At 44.3% G+C, this 19,349-nt stretch overlaps 1 protein-coding gene across 1 annotated transcript; it reads left to right on the top strand.

Moving 5' to 3' along the window:
• Window positions 1-272: 272 nt before the first annotated feature.
• On the top strand, window positions 273-11,758 carry LOC311295617 (uncharacterized protein; the record flags this gene model as incomplete). Its single annotated transcript, XM_084417083.1, has 5 exons — window positions 273-282; window positions 760-927; window positions 1,055-1,677; window positions 2,406-2,529; window positions 11,033-11,758. 5 exons carry the CDS (start codon window positions 273-275, stop codon window positions 11,227-11,229), a joined length of 1,122 nt encoding a protein of 373 aa, XP_084273209.1. The 3' UTR covers window positions 11,230-11,758.
• Window positions 11,759-19,349: the final 7,591 nt, after the last annotated feature.

Raw genomic sequence — 19,349 nt, 5'->3', positions numbered from 1 at the left:
GATGCTGGTCCTCAACCAGTGTCACGTTACTCACTCCATGCGAGATCGGCTTATTGCCTTATGATATATTCATTTCTTTTAGAGTCATAAAACCCTATTTGACAACATATAAAAACGAAACAATCTTTAGAGTAATTTTATAAAGGTTCTTAAAAAACAGGTTGAAAAACAAAAAGTTATTTAAAAGTCATGTCATCTTAAATACCAATGTAGTGAAACAGCTGTCGTCAGGGGGTGCTGCAGCACCCTCAGCACCCCTAGTTCCCGCGGCCATGAATGGAGGCAAAAGTCTCCAGCTATAGATTTGCCCCCTCCCCTACTCTATTCCCTCAAACTCACCTTAGCACAGTTTTCCCTATGGCAGATTTGGCATGTTCGTGGAAGAGCAGCGGTGGTTTAGATTCAGTAGTATTTTATGGCAGGAAATGAAACAATAACTGGGAATTGTATTAACATTAACATCGTTCTTCTTGCATTTTCCACCTAAAATTTTTGTATGTAGACTGTGCCTTCCTTGCCTCCACTCATGAGCTGCCACTGACGTTTAGTGACTTGAGACTTGACTTTGACTTATGACAAAATGTTCAACACTTGACTCGTACTCCATTATAAAAAATTTCAGACTTGGACGCCAGTTTAGGACTTGACTCAGACCTGAACTGAACTCGTCCCCTCTCAAGTTTTCTGATATTTGAAGATTCATTACAGCGATCTGACCAATCATTTATTAACTCTTTCTCTTTTTTCTGAATCTTGTAGACCAGACCAAATACATTCCAAACCGGAGGAAAAAGGTCATCAGTCTAACTCACCGTGCTGCCTACAGACCTCAGAAGATGCCTTCTGTCCAGTTTTTAAGATCGTTTGTGACCCCGCTGTCCAAAATGAGTATTGTGTCCTCAGTTCCAATGATCTTTTTGTTAGTGGGTTTGCAGGCAATTATGGATGTCAAATTTTCATGCCCCTGCAGAGTTGGGTGGAACCAGGCTATAACAAGTTGCATCTTTTTTGCTCCCGCTATGTTTGCTTTGGTAATAATGCTCCTATTGTTGAGACCTTGTAAATATAAAAGTAGCTTTTGTTCTTCTCAAGTACGAACCAAATGTAAAAGTGGCTGTTGTACTTCTCAAGAACAAAACAACATTGGAACATCTCAAGGACAGTATTGTCAGTATAGACAGTATTGAATATCTCAAGGACAAGACAGCAGAGGAAAATCTCAAGGAAAAGACAGCAGTGGAACATCTCAAGGAAAAGACAGCAGTGGAACATCTCAAGGAAAATACAGCAGTGGAACATCTCCAGGAAAATACAGCAGTGGAACATCTCCAGGAAAATACAGCAGTGGAACATCTCAAGGAAAAAGACAACAGTGGAACATCTCAAGGACAAGACAGCAGAGGAACATCTCAGTCTGAAAACACTGAGCTTGTGGAAAAATTTAGTTGTTGTAAAATTTTTGTAGTTTGTTGTGTTCCATGTCTTGTGTGGATCTGTATATTTTTCATTGATGGTGATTATATTGCATGTGGATTCACAAACTGGAATGGACACTATGCCTGTGATAAAGAACTGCATCCAATATGTGTGAACTGGTGCAAACCCACCAAATTAAGCCCAGGAAAAAATGAGACTGAATGTTACGAAAGAACACTGGAGTTGATTAGGAAATCAAAGGTAAGCGTCATAGGATTTTGGCCCAATTTTCCCTTATACTGTATGTGACAGGTTAAGACTGCATTATCCTGTTTCACAACTATTTAATTCTACATATTTTTTCTATATTTCTTAAAGAAAGCTACAAACAAATGAAGTATGCTGAATATTTAAAATGTTTTTATTGCATTTCAGTTAAGATAATCATCCGCATTTCTAGACAGTAAACAAAGTTTTAAACTGAAAGAAAGCAACTCTTTTATCAGCTTTAATTTAATTACATTAAAAAAAAGAAATGCGTGTACATTTTCTTCTGATCATGACAGCAGTAATTCATTAAGTGCTGATCAAATGATAGAGGAGTGTTATAACTGGCATTTGTTCAGACACATAGTGTATGTCTGTATCCCAGTGGTGCAATAATGCTGTACTGTCATAGAAAAAGTACACCAGATCACAGTAGTCCTTTGTCCTTTGCAAAAAAATAAATAAAAATATTACATCAAAACCTACAACACACCACCTAAATCAGTAGCTACACATACTTCAAGCTTTGTGAATCTAATAGTTACATCTTAAAGTGCAAACATCAACATATGTACCTGAAATAACTGCATAGAAATTGTTGTTTATTTAAATGTTCTTTAATTATTGATTTTTATCAATTATAAAAAAAAATATTTATCTATATATTTATTGATATACATATATTAATATAATTTATATATATTTTTTTTTTATATATCAAGTTTACAGGTTATTTTCTGGCTATTATCTTCTGCATCGCAGCAATTATTTTTGTGAGTCGTGACTGCAAAAGTAAAACATCAGCGGGCCGCACAGATCAAGAGATTCAAGGACATCAAGGTCCAGGTAATGAGGAACAGTCTGTGCAATGCAAACTTCCGATGAACAAACTTGAAAATGCAACTGAGAATGTAAGTCTCTTAAGGCGAGACACGGCAGGCAAAAACATCGTTGTTTTTTTACTGGTCAATTTTGAGATTTGGGGATATTTGTCTTCAATAACATGTGTTACTTTCTCCGCTTCAGCGATCTCCGGCGGCAGCGTAACAGCTCGTCAATTCATGTTCGTGCAAAGGATGAGACAGACAAAAATTACCGATGCATGCCGTTCTTTTACTTATTTTCGTGTTGCCAGGTTCACAATGCAACCAGCTCCCGGGTGGAATAATTTGAGTGAACTTAAATAAAGCAGAATACAAACTTTCTCCATCCAATTCAACTACACAGCACACACAGGGAGAACGCACATCACATCAGCACATGTGTCGAACTACACTACCCATATTACACTTCGCTGTGGACTACAACACCCATAAATAGCGGTCTTAAAGAGGCCACTTCTATTTCCCCTCTCCTGCAACACTACCCCCACTCTGGATGGTGATTAAACTTAACACCACTCCAGCACCATGACATGACTGATATAAAATACATCAACACACATTTAACAAGGCTTTTACCATAGATTCACAGTGTTAATAGAAGGCAGAAATACATTAAACACAATGTCTACCCATATTTCTCTTTTTTTTTTTTTTCAACAGTCCATAGGCAGCTCCATTGTCAAAGCATACAGTCCATTTAAGCAACTCCGCTCAATGGAGGCACTGGCCGGTATATTCCAACCCCACGTGACAGGGTAAACAGTCCATAAGGTTGGAGGATAGCACGGTGCTGGGAGGGGTTAAAGAGTAGCTTGTAAAGGGGGAGTCCTCTTGTTGAAGAATTAATAATTCAGTCCCAACACGACTAGTGAGGTAGTTATTTAAGTCCAGCTAAGTGACCGGCTGACTTCTCCACTACTGGCCTGTAGAGGTGAAAGAGGTTAACAACAGCCATTGTATACCAATGAAACAAATCATGCCTAATTAAACATACACTTGGCTTGTTTCCTTAACAACAAAAGGGTAAACAACAAAATCCACCCGGGTTACAAAAAGAGAGCACATAAAATATATATATATGACATGCATTTTTTTTTTTTTAACCGATGCAATAGAACAATAACAAATTGTCAACAAAGTATTCTTTTTTTTTTTTTTATCCTTAATAATCAATTAGTCCAGTCTCCAAACCTCCTCGGTGGTCTCCTGACTCGTTGTGGCCTACCCCCCATTTGGCCGTTAACAGTCCCTGTTAAATCCTGTTGCACCGTGCTACCTTCACTCCACTGAACATCCTCTGTGTCCTGCTCCGTCATCGGCACACCTGTGTCATCCATGGGAGGCATGCTGTCTGAGCCATCGGAATTTCCGGTTTCCTCCGTGAAGAGACAAGATAAATCCAAGTCAAGTTCAGCTCCATCGGTTTCCAGGTTTGGGGCAGGAACTTCCTGAGGTTGCAAAACTTCTGAGTCTTTAAACACCCAGTTGTTCTCCAGGGGTTGCCGGGAATGGTAAGGTTTGAGCTTGTCATGGTGAACAACTTTTACTTTGGTCCTCGGGTTTTTCTGGATGCGGTACACTAAATCGTCCAGATGTCCCAGGATAAAGTACGGACCATCGTAGTTGGGGAGAAACTTCCTGATTTTGTTTTTCACTCGCTTTGTTCCCTTGACAAGGTACCACACTGCATCACCGACCTTGTAGCGTGTCCTGGCTGCTCTCTTGTCATACTGCTTTTTAGCACGTTCTACTGATTGGCCCAGTGCATCCCTTGCAACTTGATGTGCCAACTCTAACCTTTCTCTCATCTGAACCACATATTGCGGGATTGTTTGAGTCAGTGTGTCGTTGGGGGGCTTTCCTGCGACCAGGTCAATGGGCTCCGTTATCTCCCGTCCAAAGAGCATCATGTTTGGGGTAAATCCAGTTGAACTGTGTTTAGTCGCTCTGTAAGCCATCACAGCATAGGGAACCATTAGATCCCATTCCCAATGACATCGCTCAGAGGTCGTGGCTAGGATTTTCTGCAGAGTGGCGTTAAATCTCTCGACCTGGCCATCTGACTGAGGCCGGAAAGGTGTCGTACGGGTTTTGTCAATGTCGAGCAGCTTACACATTGTTTGGAAGACTTCCGATTCAAAATTGGTGCCCTGGTCGCTATGGAGAGTAAGTGGTGCCCCATAACGGCAGACCCATTCAGCGACTATAACCTCTGCCACAGTGACAGCCTGGTCGTTGGGCAGGGGGTACGCTTCCACCCATTTGGTGAAATAATCCTGCACGACAAGAATGTAACGATTGAAGCGTTCAGTTTCATTCATAGGGCCCATCAAATCAACAGCAATCCTTTCCATGGGGGCACCCACTCGCACGGTGCCCATGGGTGCCTGAGGCCTCTTTAATGGTCGAGCCTTTGCAGCACAACTGGTGCATGTGCGACACCAGAGTGAAACATCTTCTCGCATTTTGTACCAATAATACCTTGTCTGCAGCCGGGACAGCGTTCGCTCCACTCCGAAATGTCCGCCCACTGGGCCCTCGTGCATTTGGTGCATGATATCTTCCCGGAAAACTTGCGGCAGCATAATCTGGGGATAATACTCAGGACTCCCATTTAGGTAGAAACGTCGTACGAGAACGTCATCCTTCAGGTACAGTCTCTGCCACTGACTCCAGTAGGCCTTTGTCGCAGGCCCGTAGGGTGACACATCTTCCCAGGAGGGCCGTTCCTCGCTTTCCCTCATCCACCTCTTGATGGGAGCAATATCAGGATCTGCTGCTTGGGCAGCACACAGTTCTTCAGTAGTCCACCCAGAGAATGAAGTAGTACTGGTGGCGATGGCAGGTTGTACTACCCCCACTTGACAAGACTCCGGGGTAACAGCTGCAGGTACATTATTTACAAGTTTGTCGTTGAAGTCACACTGGACTGCCTGGTGACAGAGCTGAGGACTACTCAAGATGGGATTCTTAAGGTTGCAGGGGCAAGTTGCACGGCATGGCCTGCGGGAAAGCACATCAGCGTTTTCATGACAGCGCCCCGGGCGATGAACAACTTTGAAGTCATACTCCCCAAGTTTCTCGAGCCATCTGGCCAGCTGTCCCTCCGGTTCTCTCATCCTTATTAGCCACTGTAGGCTACTATGGTCAGTGCGTACAGTAAAGGATCTGCCCAGCAAGTACTGACGGAAATGTGTTGTGAACTCCACTACTGCTAAAAGTTCCCTCCGTGTGGTGCAGTAATTCTGTTCAGTTGGCGTCAGACTCCGACTTCCATATGCTAGAACACGTTCCTCACCTTGCTGCAGCTGAGACAATACAGCCCCGATTCCAAAGTTGCTGGCGTCCGTATCCAGAATAAGATCACCGCTGTCCATAGGGTAGCCAAGGATGGGGGCAGTAGTGAGCAGCTCCTTTAATTTATCAAAGGCCTGTTGGCTGTCAGGAGTCCAGTGAAATCGGGCGTGTTTTCTTAAAAGGTTGTGAAGGGGCTTTGCAACTGTGGCAAAGTCTTTGACAAACCGTCGGTAGTAGGATGCGAGACCCACAAACTGCCGAACTTCATTAACGCTTGTGAGCTGTGGCCACTCTCGAATTTTCCGCACCTTCTCAGGGTCAGTAGCTATACCATGTTCTGAGACAATGTGGCCCAGGTAGACCACCTGGCGGCGGAAGAGACAACACTTGGCGGGTTTTAACTTCAGGTTGGCTTGGCGCAGCCTTTCAAACACCTGGGCCAGGCGCTGGAGCATTTCCTTTACGTCCTTGCCCAGCACGATGATGTCGTCTAGATACACCAGGCAGATTTCCCACTGCATTCCAGCCAGGACACGATCCATTAAGCGCTGGAACGTCGCTGGGGCGTTGCAAAGGCCAAAGGGCATGACGTTCCACTCAAAGAGCCCCTTCCTGCTACAGAACGCAGCTGCTTGTCTCGCCTCTGGGGTCAACTCCACTTGCCAGTAGCCGGAGGCAAGGTCCAATGTGCTAAACCACTTTGCCGTGGACAGAGTATCTAGAGTATCTTGGATTCTTGGGAGTGGGTAGGCGTCTTTTATGGTGCGCTCATTTAGTGCTCGGTAGTCTACACACAGTCGGTACGTTTGGTCTTTCTTTTGCACCATTACGATGGGTGAAGCCCAGCAGCTATTACTTGGGAAGGCTAGGCCAGAATCAAGGTTCTGCTGGATCTGTTCATCTGCACTTTGCTGTTTCTCAAACGCCATTCTACGTGGTTGCTGTTTCACAGGTGGGCCAGGCCGGGTTTGAATGTCATGTTGGACAAGGTTTGTGCGGCCGAGATCTGTTGGTCCAGTGGAGAAAACATCACCGTAAGCATGAAGCAGCTCCGCAAGCTCTCGCTGTTCTGCCTCCTTCAGATCTCTTGAACTCTCTGCATACAGCAGCTGTAAGTGACTTGGGACAACCGTGGGAAATGAATCTGTTGGGGGCGGCTCTGCAGTTGAGGCCTGGACCACATCGGCAGGCTGGAGGATTCCAGCAATTACTCCCTTCCTCACCTTCACAGCAACAGTACCTGGATTAAACAGTCTAACAGGAACTCGATTACTTGGCTGGGCACCAATTATGATCCGTGCCACCATCACCTGATGCTTCTCCATGAAGCCTTTAGTTGGACTCAACAGGACGTTGCCCCGTACTTCCTCACGGAAATGTGCATTGCCCGGAACGATGTATTCACGTCTTGCTTCAAGGACAGCTGTACGTGCTACGCGGACCACGTGTACCCGAGGTTTGTTCTTTGGGTTAAAATACGGAATCTGTTCGCCAAACAGTACAATCTTCTGACTGCCAAAGTCAAGGCGTGCCCGTGCCTGCTCCAAGAATGGATGCCCAAGAATGGCCTCGGTGCCCTCAGCTACATCTGCTACAATGAAATTAACACTGACTGTTTGGGTTCCAACTTGCACCGGAACATCAACTTCCCCGAGGACGTCAACATTTATAGGGCCTATTCCCTGCAGGGCCTGTACAGTGGATAGCTTGAGTGGGGGCCTTACATCAGCCTTGATGGTCTCGTAACAGAGCCGAGGTAACACACTCCTCCTGGCCCCGCTGTCCAACAGAGCACAGACTTCCATGTCATACAACAGCAGATGAATGCACATTTCTGGCCCACTTCCCTTAACTCTGAGAACTGTGGAAGTAGGCTGGGAAACTGCTGGAGTCACACGTTCCAGATTGAGCCTGGGTGAAGGACAGTTGCGCCTCATGTGACCAATGCCCTGGCAGTTGTGGCATATAATCTCTTCCCAATTGATTTTACTCTTATTGAATTTTCGCTGACGAGGTTTGAATTCTGCTTTTGAGTTTTTCTGTCTCCACGCATGGGTTGACGGCACTGAACTTTCCTCGTCACTCTGATCTGGACATTCACGTACTGCTGCTGCTCTAGTCTTTCTTTCCATCGATCTTACGGCAGATTGCATAAGTTGGGTTACACTAGTGGCGGTTCGACGTGTGGTTTCATACCTGTATGCAATCTCATAGGCGCGGGCCAGGGTACGTGGTCGCTCTTCCAGCAGTTTTTGCACAATATCAGCATCTCCCATGGCATTAGTGAACACTTCGACACTAATAGAGTCCTGTTCCCTCTCTGAGCGATCTGCATAAGCAATGGAGACTTTTTCGTAAATGTCGTCCCTTAATGCATGGAGTGGCTCACCTGCCCTGCGGACCCTCTGCCTCAGCTCTATTCCAATGGCAGCAGCGTGTTCGGATGAAGGGCCGTATGCCGCCTCCACTTCCTCTACTATGCGGGCATAATCCCAACGGCCGGACCTGGGGTTCTTGTGGATCACTGAACCTGCTGCACCTACTAGACAAAACCTCATCTGCACAGTCATTGTCCTCTCAGACCAATGGTTAGCTCTGGCACAATCCTCAAAGCGGTTTAGAAACTCTCTCCATGAAGTAGAGCCATCAAACTGACCTGGTCGCAGCGTGGGGATCCTTTCTCTGTGATCGCCGCACTCCTCCCCGCTGTCTGATGACAAGTCATAGAATGTCCGACGTGGTTTCCTTACACGTTGGCTGGATTTAGTAAGCTCTGGGAAACAACAGTCATCAACACTGGAAAAGACAGCGTTATTTTCATCCTCACGAATACTATGCTGAGCTGCACAGACATCATGTTTATGTGGCTGGCGATTTATTGTAGGTGTGCCTTGGAGCATCTGTTTGGCTGTAAAATCTGTGCACATTGAGTGTGAGTAGTTTAAATTTGCTGGAGTACTTTGTGTGTAGCACTGTGTATCGATTCCACTGTCGTGCATATTCTCATTTTCCACCCCACTAATAAATGGATTAGTTGCTCTTGCTGTTTGCTGTGATAATTGTGACTCGTAGCAACAGGTGGGCCTGCTTATTGAAACGGACGTAGGGCATGAAGCAAAATTGCATTTAAATGGATTGTTATTATTTTCAGTCTTTGACACTTGAGCATCCATTTCATTTAGCCAGTCAACAAATGATACATGTGTTCGTTTTTCATCATTGTCTGTCCTTTCCGACATCGCAGCATTCCACAGGCTGTTCGTATTTAAATGAGAATGTTTCCTCACCACTCGCGTTCTCTCCCGAGTATCCGCCATTTTCATTTCTTCTCTGACAACGTCTGGTTCGGTTCAACAGTTTACAATGTCCGTATAACTCACCATCTGCGACGAACGAATCCCGGACTCCAGCCCCCAATGTTACTTTCTCCGCTTCAGCGATCTCCGGCGGCAGCGTAACAGCTCGTCAATTCATGTTCGTGCAAAGGATGAGACAGACAAAAATTACCGATGCATGCCGTTCTTTTACTTATTTTCGTGTTGCCAGGTTCACAATGCAACCAGCTCCCGGGTGGAATAATTTGAGTGAACTTAAATAAAGCAGAATACAAACTTTCTCCATCCAATTCAACTACACAGCACACACAGGGAGAACGCACATCACATCAGCACATGTGTCGAACTACACTACCCATATTACACTTCGCTGTGGACTACAACACCCATAAATAGCGGTCTTAAAGAGGCCACTTCTATTTCCCCTCTCCTGCAACACATGTCTTCTTTCAGACTTGTGTTGAAAAAAAGTCCGAAATACACATTTAGGTCTTTATTTTATTACACTTTGTCTGTTTGCGTCTGTAGATTTCTCATAAATTCAACAAAAGTTCGCGTTCTTAATCAACGTGCTGCTCCGCGATCTCTGCCGTCAGCCTGTCATCAGAAGCACCGTTAGGAAGCTCTCTCTGTTGTGTACAATCCTGTCGGATCCAAATATGGTCATTTCCTTTCTATCAGCAACCAATCGTGAAAGTAAAAGGGCTGAATGCGCAATCTCATTGGCTGATGAAAAATCTTTAAAGCCCGTTTTCTCAAAATGACTTTTCTCTCATACTCCAAGGACGAAATCTCCACTTCAGTAGCAGCTATATACACCAAGCTTTCCAGACTTGTACCTAGTTATATTATGAAGACATTTACAGAGGGATTTGTAAATATATTATTCCTAGCCTGATTTATATAACATTTTATTCCAAAAAACATGGCGAAAATCTTTTTTTTAAGGCTATTGACAGTATTTTCTGATTTACAGGATAACAAAAGTAGATATCCATAAATCCCTCTGTAATTTTTTTCCCATCTAATATGTGAACACAATGAAAAAATAATTTTTAACCTGGCTTTATCCAATACTCAGATATCGTTTTTTAAAATATATGCAAATTAGTGCATATTTGATTAGATATTGCCTGATTTGCATATTTAAACATTCAATTACAGAAAACTTGTAATACATTTTTTTCTCATCTTAATGTAGGTAATCAACTGGGAAAGTTTCATGGTGATATCTGCTAGTTAAAAAATTTACCCTATTCACCTGTAGTGTCTCGCCTTAAACAAACCGGCTACAACACCGCCTTGATGTTAATGACATCAAATGCCATCAGCTTTTGTGTGTCTTGTGACCTTACAAAGTATAATCTGAGAATCTTATTAACCCTATTGGAATTAATGGAATTTGATTTAACTCATGATTGCTCAAAACAGTCCACATTTATGAAATCTACATATTTATTTTTAACAAAACAACATCAAACAACATAAACAAAATCAAACAAAATAAACTCGCAATCTTTCACTTCAGATGAAAAAAGTGGTAAATGTTTCATGCTGCAATGGTTCGTCATTTTTTTTTACACTAATTTAACTTGATTGATTAAACAAAACCATGTAACTTTTTTTTTAACGATTATATCTTAATAAATTACCTTAAAAAAAGTCATTTCTTTTTAGAAAAGTTATGTATGTCTTCCGAGGCAAAACGGACCCAAATGTGTTATGAGGATTAAACGTAATTTTAAAACCGAATGAACTGGAAATGGCTGGAAATGATCATGCTTTATTTAATGCAATTTTAATATTTATGATTTTCCTGTGCATGTCTAATAGGTACAACTGGACAGCAAGGGTCGGAGAGTTCTGCTACAACGGGACAGCAAGGGTCGGGGGGTTCTGCTACAACGGGACAGCAAGGGTCGGGGAGTTCTGCTACAACGGGACAGCAAGGGTTGGGGAGTTCTGCTACAACGGGACAGCAAGGGTTGGGGGGTTCTGATACAATGGAAATGGAACAGCTACTGCCATAACCACACCACCAACACAAAGACAGCTGTTAAACAAGCTTAAACCCAACAGTGACCAGCAGCTGTGACAAAGACCAGCTATTTACTGATTACATATTTACTCTCTTCCTCAACCAAAGCTATGCCATCAGGTTACTCTCAAACTTTATAAAACTCTATAAAATAATTAGATTTCTTTCATATTTCAGTTTGTTGTTTCCTTTACCTGTGCTTAATGCCTATTTGAATCTTAACTGAGTGTTTAACCCTCTGTGGTCTGAGGTGTTTTCTGGGCCCTGGAGGTGTTCTGACATCATTTATTCACAGTCATGTCATTATAAACCTGTGTGACTTTCTTTTTCACTGTGAATAAACCCATGCATTTTTGTAGTTTTGGATTAACTATCCCTTTAAGAATCATATGTGAAGAAAGCCATAGTTCTCATTTTTTTTTTCTTCTTTATATATATTGTGTTTTTCACTGTAACTTCCTAAAGACTGAATGATATTGTGCCCTTTTAAACCTTAATTTTACATTAAACCAGCCAACAGATATTGTTTTGGTGTTTAGATATTGTTTGATTCATAACTTTTTGTTTTAACAGAGCTCAGACATTGTGTGGGGAAAATTGTAAACATTTATAAAAGTAAAAGGCCATTTACACAACACCATTTTCAACTAAAAACTGACAACTTTTTATTAGTTTCTCACTCCCAAGGTATCAAAAACTGAAGCATGGTCAAGTGCCCTCGGCGTCACAACGAAGACGCCAAAGGTGGCCCTTTGCGTTACTCTGTGACGAATTAGGAACTCTGTTGCTTTCAATGGGAAACCTTCGGCGTCAACAACAGACGCGAGTTGTTTGTTAGTTTTACTGTGATGGGTGTAGTAAAGGACAGTAATCACAAAACTGTCCATGCTTTTACCTCATTATTGGTAGTTTTAATGTGATATTTGTTGTGAACGGACAGAAACCACAAAAACACTTACCATGCTTTTACCACAGTAACCTTAGTTGTACTGTGATAGGTGTAGTAAAAGAATAGTAACCACAAAACTTAACATGATTTTACCTCAGTGTTCAATGCAACTAACTAAAACTAAACTGAAATTTAAAGCAAAATTGAAGACGATATTAGAATAAAAACTCATTTAAAAATGCAAAACTATAATAACCATATTGCTTAATGCATCTGAGAAATGTTTTTCTTGATAAGACACATCCTTTCCTGTTGAGACATTCAGCATCAACACTTTTAAATGAGTCTGTATATTAACTTTAAAATAAATAAATAAATTCACTGAAATGTGTAAAGATGATCTAGAGTAATAATAATAATTGTGTTTGTATTTGTCATTTTCTGTCATTTCATTGCAGCACTTATGTCCACTAACTAAACAACTTTCCATCGGGATCTTTTGTGGGGATCTTCACCGAGCTGCAAATAGAGCATAAAGAGACCAAAACACCATCAATAGTCACACAAGCTGTTTGTGTTGTTGGAGTTTTAGAAGATGCCATATTTAAGAACGACCTGGCTAAAAACGCTGTTTTAAAATCTGTTCCAGCAAGCCTTTTGTTGATTCCATTGGACATTTTGGCCGATTTCAAATTTTCATGTCCATGCAATTATTCCAGGAATAACAGTCCTTGTCTTCATTGCTCCTGCTCTTCTTGTTTTTGCTTTAACGTTTCTCTATTTACTTAAATTTAAAGAAAAGCAAGGAACGGCAAAGGTCAAAGGAAACGATGAAGAAAAAGCAAAGGGAGCTGGGAATGCAGAAGAAAAAGGAAATAAAGGTTGTGAATATATTGTAATTATTTTTTTCCCAGCTGTTATGTGGATGATTCTATTGGTTATAGATGGGGATTATGTCGCCTGTGGTCTAACAAAATGGAATGGACAGCAAACTTTTGATGACACACTAAAAATAAAATGGTGTAAACCTATCGAACCTGGAAGAAATGAGACTGAACTACAAATCCTGACTCTCTCATATATATGTGACTCACAGGTAACTCACATACCATATCTTCAGATAATATAATGGAATTGTATTTGTTAAAATCAAGTGATTTTCATAAAGATAAATAGAGCTACAGTACTGTATTTGAAAGAAATGTGTTACAAATACACAATTTAACTCACAGACTTAAACTTAATAGCATAAACCTAATATCTCAGGGCTGTTTCCTGTCACTTAGACAGAGCATTAAGCACAGTATATCATGAAATTATATAAAAAAAAATATTGTACATGCAGATTTATTTTATTTATCTTCAGCATTGCATTTATATTGGCTGTGGCTTATATCTACCACAACGATAAAAAGCAAAAGAGTAAGAAACCATCTGAGGAGGAACAGAGTCTGAACAGCTGAAAGATAAGGAAAGTCTCAAACTTCATATTAACCTTTATTATACACGGATTCAGATTATCGGTCCACAATCTGGTAAAGATTCTGAGATTGCAAGAGTCAGAGTTTTGATATTATGCTGTATGTGCAGAAACATTGCTTTGGTGTTTAGATATTGTAACTTTTTGTTTCATGTGAATTTGTGCAACCTTTGTTTCCACAATTTTAAAAGTCTCTTTTGTAAGAGAAATAATGTACAGTAAAAAAAAATTTAAATGGAAGTGTTTTATACAGAAAGTTTGAAGAACATCCTTTATTTAAAATTCAATTTGTTCTTTAAAGGGAAGAAACAAATATATTTTCACATAACAAAGTTGAATCTCATCTCTTGGTTTGTAAACATTATTACTTCATCAGTGATTTTTTTTTAACGTTACTGTATGTGTCACTATAATAGATTGCCCCTGTATCTGGCTCATTTGTTTTATATAATTAACTGATTTTTTTTTTTTTTACTGTTGTGCAGTAGTTTTGGCACTACATTTGTCTTTAAACAGTTTGACATTAAATATTGGAATATGCTTTCAAAATTGTGTGCATTCATTATGCTTTTGTTACATTTATTTGAATTTATTTGAATATAATTGATATACATTTGACATACACTGTAAATGTTAGAAGCAGTTTAGTACATGCAGTAATCTTTAATTAAAATTAACTGGACTCGGTCACCAGACTGCGCGCCTCACGGAGGAGCGCGTCCAGTCAGTGCTCACCTGCCTCAGGTCCTTTCGAGGCAGGACAGCGGTTCCACTGAAACAATTTCAGAGGCTCCTGGGGCATATGGCAGCCGCAGTAACGCGCTCGGCCTGTTACATATGAGACCGCTTCAGCGCTGGCTTCACGATCGAGTCCCGAGGTGGGCGTGGCAGAGCGGTACGCTCCGGGTCAAAGTTACCCCGCGCTGTCGCCAAACCTTCTTCCCATGGTCGGACCCTGTGTTTCTACGGGCCGGAGTGCCCATAGTCCAGGTTTCCAGGCATGCTGTGGTTTTTACGGATGCCTCTGCCATGGGTTGGGGGGCCACGTACAACGGGCATGCAGTCTCGAGTCTGTGGACGGGGCCCCAGCTGCATTGGCACATCAACTGCCTAGAGTTGCAAGCAGTATGCCTAGCTTTGTGTCGCGTCAAGGGGTTTCTCAGACACAAGCACGTACTGGTCCGTACGGACAGCACTGCGACCGTTGCGTACATCAACCATCAAGGTGGTCTACGCTCCCGTCGTATGTCGCAACTCGCCTCCCACCTCCTCCTTTGGAGTCAGAAGCATCTGAGGTCGCTTCGTGCCGTTCATGTTCCAGGGGAGCTCAACCGTGTGACAGACGAGCTCTCACGGTTGCCTCCCCTGCCAGGAGAATGGCGACTCCATCCCCAGGCAGTCCAGCTGATTTGGAGTGTCTTCGGAGTCGCACAGGTAGACCTGTTTGCCTCTCCAGACACGACCCATTGCCAGTGGTTTTACTCCCTGACCGAGGGGACCCTCAGCATGGACGCCCTGGCTCACAGCTGGCCCTGGGACCTGCGCAAGTATGCGTTTCCCCCAGTAAGCCTTCTTGCACAGACACTGTGCAAGGTCAGGGAGGACGAGGAGTAGGTCCTTCTAGTGGCGCCGTATTGGCCCACCAGGACTTGGTTCATGGAACTCATGCTCCTCGCGACAGCCCCTCCTTGGCCGATTCCTCTGAGGAAAGACCTCCTTTCTCAGAGACGGGGCACTCTATGGCACCCGCGTCCAGACCTCTGGAAACTCCATGTCTGGTCCCTGGATGGGACGCGGAGGTTCTAGATGGCCTGCCACAGGCAGTGGTAGACACCATCACTTCCGCTAGAGCCCCCTCTATGAGGCGCCTCTATGCGTTGAAGTGGAACCTGTTCGTCGATTGGTGTTCCTCCTGTCAGGAGGACCCCTGAACTTGCCCGATCAGAGTCATGCTTTCCTTCCTGCAAGATGGGTTGGAGCGAAGGCTGTCTCCCTCCACCCTCAAAGTGTATGTCGCTGCAATAGCAGCGCATCACGATGCAGTAGAGGGTAAGTCATTGGGGAAGCACGACCTGATCATCAGATTCCTTAAGGGTGCTAGGAGGTTAAATCCAACTCATGTTTTGCACTCTGTACCCTCTTGGGACCTAGCTCTGGTTCTTAGAGCTCTTCAAAGTCCTCCTTTTGAGCCCTTGTCAACAGTTGAGTTGAATATCCTGTCCATTAAGACAGTGCTCCTGTTGGCATTGGCTTCTTATAAGAGGGCCGGGGATCTGCAGGCTTTTTCGGTCGACGAATCGTGCCTAGAGTTCGGGCTGGGCCTTTCTCATGTTGTATTGAGACCCCGGCTTGGATATGTGCCCAAGGTTCCTACCACTCCCTTCGTGGATCAGGTAGTGAACCTGCAAGCGCTGCCCCAGGAGGAGGCAGACCCAGCCCTAGCTTTTCTCTGTTCCGTCCGCGCCCTGCGGGTTTATATTGACAGAACGCAATTTATGAATTTAATTTAAAACATCTTTTATTTTTTTTTATATAGATATATCTTATTTATCTTACTTACTTAAATACACTTTAAGTTCAAGTCAAGTTAGGTCTTCCCCGGGGTCTCCTCCCGGTGGGACATGCCCGGAGCACCTTCCCGGGAAGGCATCCAGGAGGCATCCTGAAAAGATGCCCGAGCCACCTCAGCTGGCCCCTCTCGATGTGGAGGAGCAGCGGCTCTACTCTGAGCTCCTCCCGAGTGACTGAGCTTCTCACCCTATCTCTAAGGGATTGCCCAGCCACCCTGCGGAGAAAGCTCATTTCGGCCGCCTGTATCTGGGATCTTGTCCTTTCGGTCATGACCCACAGCTCATGACCATAGGTGAGAGTAGGAACGTAGATTGACCGGTAAATCGAGAGCTTCGCCTTGCGGCTCAGCTCCTTCTTCACCACGACAGACCGGTATAGCGACCGCATTACTGCAGAAGCTGCACCGATACGTCTGTCAATCTCCCGTTCCATCCTTCCCTCACTCGTGAACAAGACCCTAAGATACTTGAACTCCTCCACTTGAGGCAGGAACTCTCCACCAACCTGAAGCGGGCAAACCACCCTTTTCCGACTGAGAACCATGGCCTCGGATTTGGAGGTGCTGATTCTCATCCCAGCCGCTTCACACTCGGCTGCAAACCGTCCCAGTGCATGCTGAAGGTCCTGGTCTGATGGGGCCAGCACGACAACATCATCCGCAAAGAGCAGAGATGAAATCGTGTGGTCCCCAAACCTGACCCCCTCCGGCCCCTGGCTGCGCCTAGAAATTCTGTCCATAAAAATTATAAACAGAACCGGCGACAAAGGGCAGCCCTGCTGGAGTCCAACATGCACCGGGAACAAGTCTGACTTACTGCCGGCAATGCGAACCAAGCTCCTGCTCCGGTCGTACAGGGACCGGGTAGCCCTTAGCAAAGGGCCCCGAACCCCATACTCCCAGAGCACCCTCCACAAGATGCCGCGAGGGACACAGTCGAATGCCTTCTCCAAATCCACAAAACACATGTGGATTGGTTGGGCAAACTCCCATGCACCCTCCAGCACCCTGTAGAGGGTATAGAGCTGGTCCAGTGATATCCCCAGTCGAGGTCAACAGCTGCCCACCTCCACTGTAAACAGCGTTGGTAGGGCACTGCTTCCCCCTCCTGAGGCGCCGGACGGTTTGCCAGAATCTCTTCGAGGCCGAACGATAGTCCTTCTCCATGGCCTCACCGAAATCCTCCCAGGCACGAGTTTTTGCCTCCCCAACCACCCGGGCTGCAGTCCGCTTGGCCCGTCGGTACCCGTCAGCTGCCTCAGGAGTCCCACAAGCCAGCCAGGCCCGATAGGACTCCTTCTTCAGCTTGACGGCATCCCTTACTTCCGGTGTCCACTACCGGGTTTGGGGATTGCCGCCTCGACAGGCACCGGAGACTTTACGGCCACAGCTCCGAGTGGCCGCGTTGACAATGGAGGTGGAGAACATGGTCCACTCGGACTCAATATCTCCAGACTCCCTCGGGATCTGGTCGAAGCTCTGTCGGAGGTGGGAGTTGAAGATCTCTCTGACAGGGGATTCGGCCAAACGTTCCCAACAGACCCTCACAGTACGTTTGGGTCTGCCGAGTCTGTCCAGCTTCCTCACCCCGCCATCGGATCCAACTCACCACCAGGTGGTGATCAGTTGACAGCTTCGCCCCTCTCTTCTCCTGAGTGTCCAAGACATACGGCGGAGGTCAGATGAAACAACCACAAAGTCGATCATCGACCTCTGGCCTAGGGTGTCCTGGTGCCATGTGCACTGATGGACACCCTTATGCTTGAACATGGTGTTTGTTATGGACAAGATGTAACTAGCACAGAAGTCCAATAACAAAACACCACTCGGATTCAGATCAGTTTCTCCCAATCACGACCCTCCAGGTGTCACTTTCGCTGCCCACGTGGGCGTTGAAGTCCCCCAGTAGAACGACGGAGTCCCTAGTCGGAGCACTTTCCAGCACCCCTCCCAGAGACTCCAAGAAGGCCGGGTACTCTGCACTGCTGTTTGGCCCGTAGGCACAAATGACAGTGAGAGACCTATCCCCGACCCGAAGGCGCAGGGAAACGACCCTCTCGTTCACCGGGGTGAACTCCAACACATGGCGGCTGAGCTGGGGGGCTATAAGCAAACCCACACCAGCCCGCCGCCTCTCACCATGGGCAACTCTAGAGTAGGGTTGTAACGGTATACCGGTATGGCGATTTATCACGATATTGGCATGTACGATTATCATATCGTAAACATTTGCTAATCCACGGTTTTGAAAAAAATAAATAAAATAAACCAGATCTCATCTGCGCATATGCAACTTCTTTTCACTTGACTGCTTAGACTCCACCCAATACATGTGCAGCAGACAGAGGCTGCGAATTCTAATCTCGTTTTCCCCCGCCGAAAACAAGTATACTTTTGTTACCTGAAAAACGAACGCGGGATTTTCCTCGAAGATGGATACGTTTAGAGTGCTGATCGGGAATTTTTCTGTCCTAGCCCGGCCCGCGTCCGAAAGAGCAGTAACCGAACCCGACCCAGTCCAACAGGCATAAAGATATGTCCGAGCCCGACCCGAGACCGACAGTTAAAAAAAAAAAAAAAAAAAATTCTCATACTAATGAGACATGTACGTTTGTTTGTGTGGAAAGCCCGCTTTTATTAAGCAACTGTAGGAAGGCATTCGGAAATGTCAACAGGTCAGTTGTGTCCAGAAATATGGACGAAGAGTGGCTGCAAAAGGAGGAAATATGTCGAACATGTTCTCCCATATTCGCGAACACCATCCCTCCCTGCAGATAAATTTATAAATGGTAAATTAATCCAAATCGCTATGAGTGTGTCTATTAATATACAGCGGAAAAAAATGCTATATTGTAAAACTATATTCTGCTTGTTCTGTGTGAATGAGCAGCGCCATTTCGCCTAGTACATACTCAAGTATGTGTGACGCTGACGCTCATGGTGTTTAAAGCGTCTGCTGTCTCACTCATATGAGGATGTGAACACATGAACATATCCAGAGCTGCTCTGCTTTTATTTAAAAGAATCATCATCAAATACACTCTGACTGAAACTCATAGGTGTTTAGTACAACCTGTCAAAATAAAAGTTCGATTTAGCTTAAAGAAATGTTACTATTGTACAATAGAATATAGCTTAGTTATAACAACAACAATAATAAAGTTTATTTAAACA

The sequence above is a fragment of the Rutilus rutilus genome (assembly GCF_951802725.1).
Source record: "Rutilus rutilus genome assembly, chromosome: 8".
Lineage (NCBI taxonomy): Eukaryota > Metazoa > Chordata > Actinopteri > Cypriniformes > Leuciscidae > Rutilus > Rutilus rutilus.
Note: the sequence above shows the minus strand (reverse complement) of the source record. Positions and strands in the feature narration are given on the sequence as shown.